Raw genomic sequence first — 12,469 nt, forward strand, 5'->3', positions numbered from 1 at the left:
AATATTTTATTATGTTCGTATCTCTTGTTCGTGTGGATTTGTGCGCTTATTTATACCTTGTACGTTTATTCTTGTGTTTAGCATATTATTTTTCTTCAAAAAGATGCTGTAATTGTTAAGACATCTGCTTCTTTCAAAAAACGCAGTGAGATATTACATCGTAAATGAGTTTACTGGAATAGTGAGGGTGTCTGTGTTTGGGGGGGGGGGGCTGTTAATCTAAAGTGGGCGGGGTTTACAGATGGACAATTTATATAATGAGCTCGCAGACAGAAAGCATATATACATATAAACCACTGAGAGCAACATGCCGTTTGCTTACAGAGACTGTGCGCCGGCAAGGAGCTTTTGTGCGTTTTTCTGAAGAAATACAAAGGACATTTCATACTCGACAGTGCAAAGGCCGCCTACTTTGTGATAATTTGGAGCGCAAAATAAGGAAAAAGAAAGGTCAGACTGGGTATGCGCATGTGAATAACTGGAATTTCAGATCGTCTGAAGTACTTAAAACTGGATGAACAATGTTTGTTGTTGAACATGGATATGTCCACTTAAACTGTTGCTGTCAGTTTTAAAGTTTGCTGCGTGGACCTGGAATATAATCTTTCGGGTGTTTTTAAGACAAACTCGTCTTTTCTGGGGAAGTGGACAGGATGTCAGCTTGGCTCACCTTTGCGGTTGCATTTAACCTGATCATTTTAGTACAGGTAAACCGACGTTGATTGTGAAGCATGTTTGCTGTTTTACAACATCTGTATTAGGCCTACGTGAAAAGCTAAATGTGTCTCTGTTATGTTCTGAATTAACGAAATGTCTTTAAATGATGCTCTTTTCTTTGAAGGTGTTCGAATCCGGTGTTTTCGAGCTTAATCTTCTTGAGTTTAAGAATAATATGGGGTTGCTGGCGAATGGCAATACGTGCAAACCCGACTGCAGGACTTTTTTCCGAGTTTGCCTGAAGAATTACCAGACTGTGGTGTCCCCAGGTAACTGTATCTTCGGCAGTGTCGTTACTCCCGTATTGGGGACAAACTCGTTCAGCGCAACGGAAGCTGGCAGTATAAACAGGCTGATTCGCTTGCCGTTCAATTTCGGATGGCCGGTAAGATACATTATGTAATTATGACATTTTCAAATGCCCTCAGATTTCACTTAAAAATAAACAAACAAATAAAGCCGAGATTTTTTTTATCATGCAGAAGTCATTTGCATTGTTTTACTGACGTTTGTTTCATAACAAACATGCTATTTTCATACAATGTGTTTTAAGTTAATTTTATTGCAGTATGCATTTAGAACACCATAAGACTTTTGTTTTTCTGTTTCTTTTACAACGTCTAGGGGTCATTTTCTCTAATTATTGAAGCGTGGCATTCGCCTTTGACAGACGTACCTGCTGGTAAGTGATTTAACGACTTTTATATGTTTAACTTGTGCAAGAAGTTTGAAATTTCTTTTCTTACGGTGTATAGACTTACAACAAGATTGTGCTTCGTGGATTGTTTTTTTTTGAGATTTCTACTTTATTCTTTTATTCTGCTTTTTCTTATAATCCTCTAGTACGTCACATAGACCTTCTGTGTTCTAGGAAAAAAACAATTGCACTTCCTTTGAATTATTTTTGGCGTGGGAAAGAAATTTGTTCTTTGGCGAGAATACTTAACCTTGCCAAAATCTTAGGACCGCCTTTTCCTGTATTTTACACCTTTTGCATTCCAACCGTGATTTCAATTTTAATGGCTTATAAGTATTTAATGAACGGAAATGAAAAATGAATCCAAACTGAACGAATTGCTCAAAGACTTTAACGACTTGAGTATAAAATATTGATTAAATTGGTTACAATTCAAATCCATTACCTAATGAACTGCATTTTCTTTTCTCTTTCAGGCCCAAATGACCCTGAGTTATTGATAAGCTTCTTTGCTATCCAGAGAAAGTTAGATGTGGGTGATGGGTGGCGTGAGGAGATGCAGATTGGGAGGCACATGCAGCTCCGCTACTCCTACCGCTTCGTCTGCAGCGAGCATTACTATGGCGACAGCTGCTCCAGAAAATGCTCCCCCCGAGACGACCGCTTCGGCCACTATACCTGCACCGCGGACGGCTATATTTCCTGCCTTCTGGGCTGGAAGGGAGAGTACTGCGTAGAGCGTAAGCGTATGGGGGGGCGTGAACGGGAGCGGCTCACACTCGGAGTGCACGCAGGCAGATGTGATGTGCTAGATGCGGTATCCGGGTAACAGACATTTCACAAATGCAGAGCCATTCAACAGCCTCCTTGCCCACGCAGGCTCACCCAATCGCACTAATTATAACGCTTCACAGTTAAGGATGTGCCATAATTATTATTATATATACATTTTTTACCAGGGGTTTCTCACTAGTTTGGCTTCAGGGATGGAATGGGGGGGGGGGCAAACAACCCGCTAGGGGCTCCCTGCTGCACTTTTTCTAAGTAGCACCTCTAAATGTCCACCCCAAACCATTCTATCTATAATAATATGATATACCCCAATTGGAAGAATTTTACCAAATTCATTCCCGCCCCCACCCTGATCGGAGAGTTTCACTGCTGGCCCCTCCTGCTTTCATTAGAGATCATTTTTAATTCTCTCCGATTTGTCTGTTGGCTCCAAAATTGCTCAAATGCTCCCCGACGAGCCGCCTACCCATACCGGGGGGTCAGTCCATCCCGGTGAGCTTGATATGGATTCAGACAGAAGCTCGCAGAACCTCTCCAGGGTTGTGGAATAGCTCAGTCACATATCCATCTCTAACTGCTATTCTACTGCTCTATTACATACGATTCATTATATTAATTACTGCAGAAAAGCTTGGCTTATTTACTCAGTCCATTGAATAAAAACCAGGTGCAAATACCACAGAACAGGACAGGGCCCCTAACGGTCGACGACCAGGTCCAGTCTTCTGTAGAGCTACACATGGAAATAATGAGAAACAGTCCATTGCAGCTCTCAGCTGGGATAAACAACATGCTTTCTGTTTCATACGGGTCACGTTTCTAATTTGTTTTATGGCAGCTTGGTTGGCGGTGAAGTTGTACTGAAAAAAAAAACAGATGACTACTGAGCCGTCTAAACTGAAAGCATTTGAAGTTAACTGTGGTTACTGCAGGACGAATCAACTCTATACATCTATCACTACTTTATAACTTAATATTTTCTCTCTCTCTCTCCCTCTCTCTCTCTCTCTCTCTCTCTCACACACGCACCCCCCCCCCCCCCCCCATCTGCAGCAATCTGTCTTGAGAGGTGCAGCAAGCAAAATGGAAACTGCTCTAGACCGGGTGAATGTCTGTAAGTTTGCACTAAGTGTGTTCTGACACACCTTTCCTGCGATGCTTCACCCCTTCCATATAGACAGGACATGCAGATGAAACCTTGCCACTTGTGTCCTTCCTCTCTTAATCCTGAAATTATAAGTGCAGTGACTGCAGATCCCAGGAAGACAATGTTCAGCACCTTTTACCTCCCAGTGACCAAAGGAAATTTTGGGTGTGATGTGGTGCCCTCTGGCAACAGGTGCAGAGATGGCTGGCAGGGCGTCCTCTGTGACCAGTGCAGGAAGTATCCCACCTGTAAACACGGCACCTGTCAACAACCCTGGCAGTGCAACTGTGAGGAGGGCTGGGGGGGGCTCCTCTGTGACCAGGGTGAGTTGGGAGGGGCCTTTTATTAAGTACTGATGATATGACTGATCTTAGGACCATCAGTGTGTCAAAACACAGCAGAGAACATTGACAGTGTTCATATCAACTGCTTATTTGACATATAAGAATAACATGAATAAACAGTTATGACCCATACAGCTCTGGAACAAAATAAGAGACCACAGCACAATTCTTCGTTTCATTCATTTCTCAATTTATGGGTGTCCGTCTGTGAATTTTATGTATGTGTGTGTGTGTATATGTGTGTGTGTGTGTGTGTGTGTGTGTGCGAAAACTCTGGCCTGGCTCGTCCCTGCTTCTCATTGATGAAGGGCTTGTTTTATGAATCTTCAGACCTGCTTCTAAGAGCCAGTTTTGAATTTTCCAAGCTGAGCACTTCACACAACTTTCCCATTCTTTTTGAAGGTCACTTGAGGTCATCCTCCAATTTATGAGGCATTATGAGGCATTAAAAAGTCACTTCTCCCTCTGCCTGGCTGGTCTTTGGTTATTGCCAGTGTCTCCTGCTTCACATTGTTTCAGTGTCTTAGATACTTTGAACCTGTAAGCAACCTGCTTCTCAGCATAGCCTTGTACCAGCAGAACTAGCAATAAACCAGGATTTAACAATGCAGATTCTTAAAAAATATGAAGTGGTCTCTCATTTTTTTTTCCCAGAGCTGTATCTGATCTGTCAGTCTCTGGAACATAAGTAATTTCTTTCAATGTCCACAAGGTTATATATATACATATATAAATGTCTGCAGCCTGCAGAGGAGGGTTCTGTCTGACACGGGAATTTAAACCCTCACACTGCAGTCTGACCTCTGCTGTGCGGTGGCAGTTGAATGTTTAATGCACACAGGCAGGTGCTTGGAAAAGGCCATAAATGCAGCATAAGGGAGAGGCGAACCAGGAAATGTCACTGATCACCTCTCCGTCTGTCAGAGCTGCAAGGAAGATCACATGTTATCATGCACATCTGCAGATCTGAACTACTGCACCCACCATAAGCCCTGTCGCAATGGCGCCACCTGCATGAACACAGGCCAGGGCAGCTACACCTGCACCTGCCCACCTGGCTTCACCGGTGCCGACTGCCAGCTGGGGGCGCCGGAGTGCAGCAGCAGCCCCTGCCAGAATGGGGGGGAGTGTGCGGTGGGTGTTGGCTCACACTTACAGCCCATTTTCCTTCATAACTCTCGGAAAGCGATTTGCATTTTAGGAACCAAAAGGACGAATTTCCTTTCTGCCAGGACCGGAGAAGCATGCATTGGCACCAAGGACTTGAATCAGATCCGAGCGCTAATAGGGAGCCAATGAAGACTGATAAGGAGAGATGGGACACGGGATCGTTGAGGCTGCATGAGTATGAGACACGCAGCTGCCTTCTGAATCATCTGCAGTGGTCTGAGAGCACAAGCTGGTAGACACGCTAGTGGAGAATTGCAGTAGCCTGGACTAGCAGCTGAGCTGCATACTCAAACAGAAATGGTATACAGGGAAAACCTGCAAGATTGGGAGAGCGCTGGAATGTGCTCAGCAATGGATAGATGGTGATCTGTCATCACCCCTCAGTTCCTAGCAGACCTTTATAGAAATAGTGTTGATCCAAGCTGAACATTGTTGTTATGGTGGACGGTTAGGTTGGTCAGGAGCACAAGAAGCTCAGTCTTGGAGATATTAAGTTGGAGGTGATGGTCCCTCATCTACCCTGCATTGTCAGCTAAGCATGCAGATACCTGAGCATAGACTGTGGTGTCAACAGGAGAGAAGGTCGAGTAGACTGAGATGTCCTTGGCATAGCAGTGATAGGAGAAGCCATGAGACTGAGAGCTCATGTAAAGAGTGAAATGGAGAGGACCAAGAACAGAGCCTTGGGGGACTTGGCTAGTTACTTGATGCAATGTGGACATCTCTGTACCCCACTGGACACCTCTACACCCCAGTGGACACTTCTACCCTCCTGCTGGATATACTTGCTGTCATTTTACAGACTATTCACGGCCCTGACACTGGCGGGTTTTTTTTGCACGCAGGACCTGGAAGATGGCTACCGGTGCATCTGTCCAAGAGGCACGGATGGGGCCCACTGCCAGTACCGGCTGCTCACTTGTGCCGATGTCCCCTGCTTCCACAGTGGGAGGTGCAGGGACAAGCAGGGTGGGCGGGGTTATGTCTGCGAGTGCCCATGGGGCTTCACCGGGCTCAACTGTGAGAGGAGGCTGGACCGGTGCTCATCGCTGCCATGTGCCAATGGTAAGCAGGCCAGGGCCTCTCACAGCATACTTACCATAGCGGCAAATCCGTTCAGATGACACGTCCCTTGTGCATGGCTAAACGTATGAATTGGTGTGGTCTGCTTTTTGTCACCCTCTGTACACCCGGCCAGACCACTAACGCCTGTTCTGAATCCTGTTACCCTTTCATGTTTTTCTCTCCCCAAGGTCTCCTTGGGCTGATGCTGGTCCAACCGGCTCTCTATAAGCCCTCAGAAGGGGCCACTCTCCCCGTGTGCGTCCTTCCGCTCTCTGAGCAGAGCAATCCTCACGTGACCAGCTTGGCCTGACCACTTAGGGCTGCTATTATGCGTAGGGCCCATGAGGGGAAGCTTAATATGTAACTGGGGAAGTTCCTCTGGGGAGAGAACTGCGTCAGCGGCAGCCACATTTCCTGCAGGTGTGCCGCTGCATGCGCTGGCTGAGAAGCCATTTTCAGAAACAAACATGGGTCCATCTACAGCAGGAACTATCACGGGTTATTAGTGATTATGAGTCATTAGTGTAAGACCATAACTTATATTAACTGCGATATATATGCATTTTCTGCCCACTTCATGGAGACTAGCATTAAAGCACTATGTGACCACAGGGTAACAAGGGGTCTTGTTCCCCCCAGGTGGCTGGTGCGTCCTTCAGAGCGGCCGGCCTGTATGTGGTTGTCCGGCAGGATTCAAGGGTCCTCGCTGCGAGATCAACACCAACTGGTGCAATGGAAGCCCCTGTGCTAATGGGGGCACCTGCGTGCCTTATGCCAAGGACTACAGCTGCACCTGCCCCCCTGGGCACACGGGCCGCCGCTGTGACACGCCCACCGAGCCGTGTGTCGCCCAGCCCTGCCTCCACGGTGGCACCTGTCTTGGCAACAGCACCGGCCAATCACCATCCTGCGTCTGCCCCACCCACTACACTGGCCCCCACTGCCAGTACCACGTCATGACCCTGCCCCTCGCTCCTAGCCAAGAAGAGCCCAGGAGCGCCCTCCAGTGGGTGGCCATGTCCATGGGAGTTGGGCTGGTGATCCTGCTGCTGCTGTTATGCATGGTGGCTGTCGCACTGAACAAAATCCACCGGCAGCGAAATGGGGAGAGACGTGACGGCGATACTGTGAACAACGTGCCTCATGTGGACAGGGACAACCTGATACCCTCCCTTCAGCTGAAGAAAACCAATGAGAAGGTCGCTGTCGAGGAGGGTCACACTCAGGGGAAATGCAACCAAAGACACAGCAGCTACCACTTGGACTACAAGTCCGCTAAAGACTTCAAGGATGACTGGGAAGCCGGTGAAAAGAGACAGATCAATGAAAGAAGGATAGCAGGGAAAATATCTTTAAGTAGAATGTACAGGTAAGAGGATTCTTACAGGAAACTGTTCCAGAAGAGTCCCACCGTGTGAACTGTAAGTACGTCTAGTAAGTGTTTTTGTAGAAATGGGAACAGTTGGCCAAACATAAAAGAAAAAATTGTAATTTCTTTGACTTCAGAAAAAGATCCAATATCTTGAGGTTACATGACCTTTAAGTGATGTTAACATTGACTGGAGAAATGGACATTAAATGTGTGTGTGAACATTGCAGTTCTGTTACTTTCTGCTAAGCACAACTGCAGTGTGCAATAAAAATCTGTGTCGTGTGTTTTCACTTTGACCCACAGTGATGTGATTTCTGATTGCAGCGAGACGCCAAAGTGTAAAATATCAACAATATGCTCCCCTGGAGAGTCAACATACCAGGCTCTGTTTTTAATAGCAGACAGGAGTAACCGGTGTTTTACAGTAACTGAGGTGAATATGACCTTGTCCTCTAAATATTTTTCTGCAAAAACCTGAGTAGGAGCCAGATTTATTTTTGTTGGAGAAAAGCTACTGAAACATTACTATGTAAACAAGGTTTCTCTTGCAATTTGTAAAATAAGAGCTATTATTTTTTTCCTGAAGTCCTTCACTTACGTTCTCATGACTGTTGTCAGGCAGGCCTCTGTAGGAAGGTGGGGGGGCAGGCCCACCATTTTGGTCCTCCTCTGCCACAGACAGGCCTCACTGTGACACCCCCACCGATTCTATTTACTGCTTGGTGGATAAAAAGGGTCACTTGTACTCTTATGTATGTGGTGCTTCCTGATCCGTTGTGACACACTGCTTCCACTCCCTTTCTTCAGGTTTAAACTCAGGACTGAACAGAAGAGGCACCAAGGCGACGGCCCTCAGATCTGTTTACATGTGCGAGTGCAGATACTGTATATGCTGGAGATGTTGGACTTAATATTGTGTCGCTGCTCTTAAGGACCGAAGAGAATGGACATGTGTCACGTTGAGGTGACGTGATTTATTCATGGACAAAAATGTCCCAGAGACTAAACAAGAACATTTATTTGGGTGATTTTGGCCCAACGATCAGCCATGGAAAACCAACAGGATCACAGCACTAACAGAGATGTCGCTGATTATGAACCCCTCCTATGCAAAATTGTAACACAATAAACTGTTTAATCAAATATATGGTTAATAAAGTATGAGGTCTAAGTAAATAATATGGATAGCTACCCATATTTTACACTTTATATGAATAAATCAAACACTTATAATGCTCAGTTTCCCTGCTTTTCATGGATCATATGCAAGACAGTTTAAATACTGCAGCCTGAAAGATGATAGCGACCTTAAAGAAATCAAGGTGCAGCCTGTAAGCACTTCAGTCACTAGCTAATAAAAATGTAATACAGCCTTGCATTGACTTGCGTTTGGATATGCGACCAAGCCCACTGCACTCAAATCAGTTTGGGTGTATCTCGATACTGTAGCTGTCCATTGCGTGTACATTACAGGTTAGACATGGACTGTGGGTCATTATATGGCTGGCAGCTCTGCCCTGCACCTGTTACTCTACGTTGTTACCCGCTAACATCCTGCTGCTTTCGCTTTCAGGCATCTCTTGATCAGTGTGTATTATTTACTATACACCTCAGAAGTTGGATGTGACTCAGTCAGGTGTTGTTCCATGTAAGACTGTAATTTTATTTCAGTACTAAAGCAGTGTTTTCACGGATGACTTTGTACGTAGTGCCTGTTTATAAGGAACAAGTGTCAAATGTAAATGCTATTATTTCAAACTATTCAATCTCATGCTCTGGAAAAGTGTCATTCTTTTTTTGTGTTGTAATTCTTGGACTATGAGTTTAGTGGCCCCTTCAATGCAGCACGCAGTCCCTCCTGTACAACATGCAGCCCCTTCATTGAAACACGCAGTCCCTCCTGTGCAACATGCAGCCCATTCAATGCAGCACGCAGTCCCTCCTGTGCAACATGCAGCCCCTTCAATGCAGCATGCAGTCCCTCCTGTGCAACATGCAGGCCCTTCAATGCAGCACGCAGTCCCTCCTGTGCAACATGCAGCCCCTTAAATGCAGCACGCATCCCCTCCTGCGCAACATGCAGCCCCCTTCAATGCAGCACGCAGTCTCTCCTGTGCAACATGCAGCCCCTTCAATGCAGCACGCAGTCTCTCCTGTGCAACATGCAGCCCCTTCAATGCAGCACGCAGTCTCTCCTGTGCAACATGCAGCCCCTTCAATGCAGCATGCAGTCTCTCCTGTGCAACATGCAGCCCCTTCAATGAAACACGCAGTCCCTCCTGTGCAACATGCAGCCCCTTCAATGCAGCACGCAGTCCCTCCTGTGCAACATGCAGCCCCTTCAATGCAGCACGCAGTCCCTCCTGTGCAACATGCAGCCCCTTCAATGCAGCATGCAGTCCCTCCTGTGCAACACGCAGCCCCTTCAATGCAGCACGCATCCCCTCCTGTGTAACATGCAGCCCCATCAATGCAGCACACAGTCCCTCCTGTGCAACATGCAGCCCCTACAATGCAGCACACCGTCCCTCCTGTGCAACATGCAGCCCCATCACTGCAGCACACAGTCCCTCCTGTGCAACATGCAGCCCCATCACTGCAGCACACAGTCCCTCCTGTGCAACATGCAGCCCCATCACTGCAGCACACAGCCCCTTCACAGATGAGCTGGTGTCCTCTGAACTATCTGCAGAAACTTATGCATTAAGCTATTAATGGACCAAATAATGATTTTTTCATTTTGAAGAAACAAGTATAAATCAGCAAATCAATCTTAACCATAAAAGAGCACTGAAATTCTGGTTTACAGTTATACACGATGGATGTGTCTTATCAGCTTCTGTAAGTAGTGCTATGATTGTGACAATGTGTCACACCACAGAACACTCATTAAAGTGTTCTGTGGTGTGACACATTGTCACAATCATAGCACTACTTACAGAAGCTGATAAGACACATCCATCGTGTATAACTGTAAACCAGAATTTCAGTGCTCTTTTATGGTTAAGATTGATTTGCTGATTTATTAAAGGTTCATTAAAGGAAGGGCAAACAGACAGAATCAGCGAGTCAGATCGTGGTCTGAGTAGAGGGTGTAGGGTTGAGGAAGCCAGGCGGGACAGTCTGACAAAGAAGGCACATGAGGGGGAATTAGACACGGCGGGGATCCGGGGAGTTGAGACATGAATAGGAGCACAACAGGGAGGCTGGGTCAGGTCCGCACGGAGGACAAGAGAGAATCACTCAGCATGTCGCTATGGAATCAACAATACCTCGCAGTGGGGTGAGCTCTTAAAGCAGTCATCCCCAGGTGCATCCGATCTCCGCTGATCAGCTGGTAAGCTTACGAGGGTGTGACACAATGCTTTTGGAATTTGAAGCAGTTTCAGCATTTGGCTCTTTAAATGCAAGAACAAAGTCTCCTCCTATGAAGAACAATTCATAAAAACGGCAATAAATTCAACTATTTGACAAACCAAAATAAACTATTAAGAAGTTCATTTGAATCTTACTATCTAGTTGATTTTCAAGATATTTTGCAAACAGAGAAAATGTGCCAAGAGGGGCAGCAAAACTAATTTTAGAGGCAATAAATCCAGAAGCTCAGTTCACACATCCTGTTTATTCTAAGTTCCCTGAGTTTCTGTGTATGAAGGAGGCCTCGCACACTCGGCCGCACATTTTGTGAGGAAGCTGGGCTGTGGCCTGCCCCAGCGCCCATCCGCAGACGGCAAGCGTTCCTGACCGAGGCAGCCCCAGCGCCCATCCGCAGACGACAAGCGTTCCTGACCGAGGCAGCCCCAGCGCCCATCCGCAGACGGCAAGCGTTCCTGACCGAGGCAGCCCCAGCGCCCATCCGCAGACGACAAGCGTTCCTGACCGAGGCAGCCCCAGCGCCCATCCGCAGACAGCAAGCGTTCCTGACCGAGGCAGCCCCAGCGCCCATCCGCAGACGACAAGCGTTCCTGACCGAGGCAGCCCCAGCGCCCATCCGCAGACGGCAAGCGTTCCTGACTGAGGCAGCCCCAGCGCCCATCCATAAAGGTCAAGCATTCCTGACCGAGGCAGCCCCAGCGCCCATCCATAAAGGTCAAGCATTCCTGACCGAGGCAGCCCCAGCGCCCATCCGCAGACGACAAGCGTTCCTGACCGAGGCAGCCCCAGCGCCCATCCGCAGACGACAAGCGTTCCTGACCGAGGCAGCCCCAGCGCCCATCCGCAGACGGCAAGCGTTCCTGACTGAGGCAGCCCCAGCGCCCATCCATAAAGGTCAAGCATTCCTGACCGAGGCAGCCCCAGCGCCCATCCGCAGACGACAAGCGTTCCTGACCGAGGCAGCCCCAGCGCCCATCCGCAGACGACAAGCGTTCCTGACCGAGGCAGCCCCAGCGCCCATCCGCAGACGACAAGCGTTCCTGACCGAGGCAGCCCCAGCGCCCATCCGCAGATGGCAAGCGTTCCTGACCGAGGCAGCCCCAGCGCCCATCCGCAGACGGCAAGCGTTCCTGACCGAGGCAGCCCTGGCCATTGGGTTCCCAGCACACAGTCAAGCATTTTCATTGTGTTACAATCACAGTATCCTGTTTGCCACTGCGTGACATAACTTTCTGCATCCGTTCCGATTAAAGCGCAGAGCACACTGGCTTGACTGTTTTTCCTCATGCACTGCTTCTCAATGCTGTAATTCCAAAAGCCTTTCATTCAGGAAATTCTTTCATAAACAGCAAAAGGGTCACATTTTCTTCCTGAAATGTGTGCATATAGTTAATAACACAACATTGTTATTTGTGTTTATGGCTAGCATGGAAACATCCCACACTTAATGACACATATTTTCAAAAAACCCAATAACACTTGAAATAGTATGTGATTGTGAGTGCATGCCCTGAGATGGACTGGTGTCCAGGGTGCCCCCTCCCATGTGAAAAGTGGTTGTAGAAAAATTATTATTACTTTATTATTTACATTTACATATTTAGCAGACAGTTTTGTACAAAGCGACATACAAGTAAGGGAAATAGCATATTACACACGCAAATTCTGTCCAGGGATCAACAAGACTTAAGTATGGTTATGTTGAGCTTCCAATGAAAGCCCAAGCAGAGGTGTAAACAGGCCTGGAGCAGGACCAAGGACCAGTAACCACAGCATAAGAGCATTCAAGG

General features: G+C 47.2%; 1 protein-coding gene across 8 annotated transcripts; it reads left to right on the forward strand.

Annotated features, from left to right (window-relative positions):
- Positions 1 to 218: 218 nt before the first annotated feature.
- On the forward strand, positions 219 to 9,075 carry LOC125715131 (delta-like protein 4). 8 transcript variants are annotated; one of them, XM_048986397.1, is made up of 11 exons: positions 219 to 450; positions 987 to 1,102; positions 1,342 to 1,399; positions 1,891 to 2,154; positions 3,260 to 3,320; positions 3,447 to 3,676; positions 4,662 to 4,831; positions 5,713 to 5,932; positions 6,572 to 7,301; positions 7,608 to 7,737; positions 8,112 to 9,075. In XM_048986397.1, exons 1-11 carry the CDS (start codon positions 258 to 260, stop codon positions 8,115 to 8,117), a joined length of 2,178 nt encoding a protein of 725 aa, XP_048842354.1. In that variant the 5' UTR covers positions 219 to 257; the 3' UTR covers positions 8,118 to 9,075. The 8 variants fall into 8 exon arrangements, 7 of the variants coding, with proteins under 7 accessions (XP_048842354.1, XP_048842353.1, XP_048842355.1 ...); XR_007383937.1 differs by having other exon boundaries at positions 308 to 707; positions 842 to 1,102; positions 6,572 to 7,353; positions 7,629 to 7,737; XM_048986396.1 differs by having other exon boundaries at positions 308 to 707; positions 842 to 1,102.
- Positions 9,076 to 12,469: the final 3,394 nt, after the last annotated feature.

Source organism: Brienomyrus brachyistius, chromosome 19 (assembly GCF_023856365.1).
Source record: "Brienomyrus brachyistius isolate T26 chromosome 19, BBRACH_0.4, whole genome shotgun sequence".
In the NCBI taxonomy this organism is placed as follows: domain Eukaryota; kingdom Metazoa; phylum Chordata; class Actinopteri; order Osteoglossiformes; family Mormyridae; genus Brienomyrus; species Brienomyrus brachyistius.

Bases quoted from the DNA above. Each gene is read 5' to 3' on its own strand.
- LOC125715131 (XM_048986396.1), top strand. From the start codon at position 654: ATGTCAGCTTGGCTCACCTTTGCGGTTGCATTTAACCTGATCATTTTA. The intron at 708-841 runs GTAAACCGACGT...TTTTCTTTGAAG, and splicing joins ACCTGATCATTTTAGTACAG to GTGTTCGAATCCGGTGTTTT. The intron at 1,103-1,341 runs GTAAGATACATT...TACAACGTCTAG, and splicing joins CGTTCAATTTCGGATGGCCG to GGGTCATTTTCTCTAATTAT.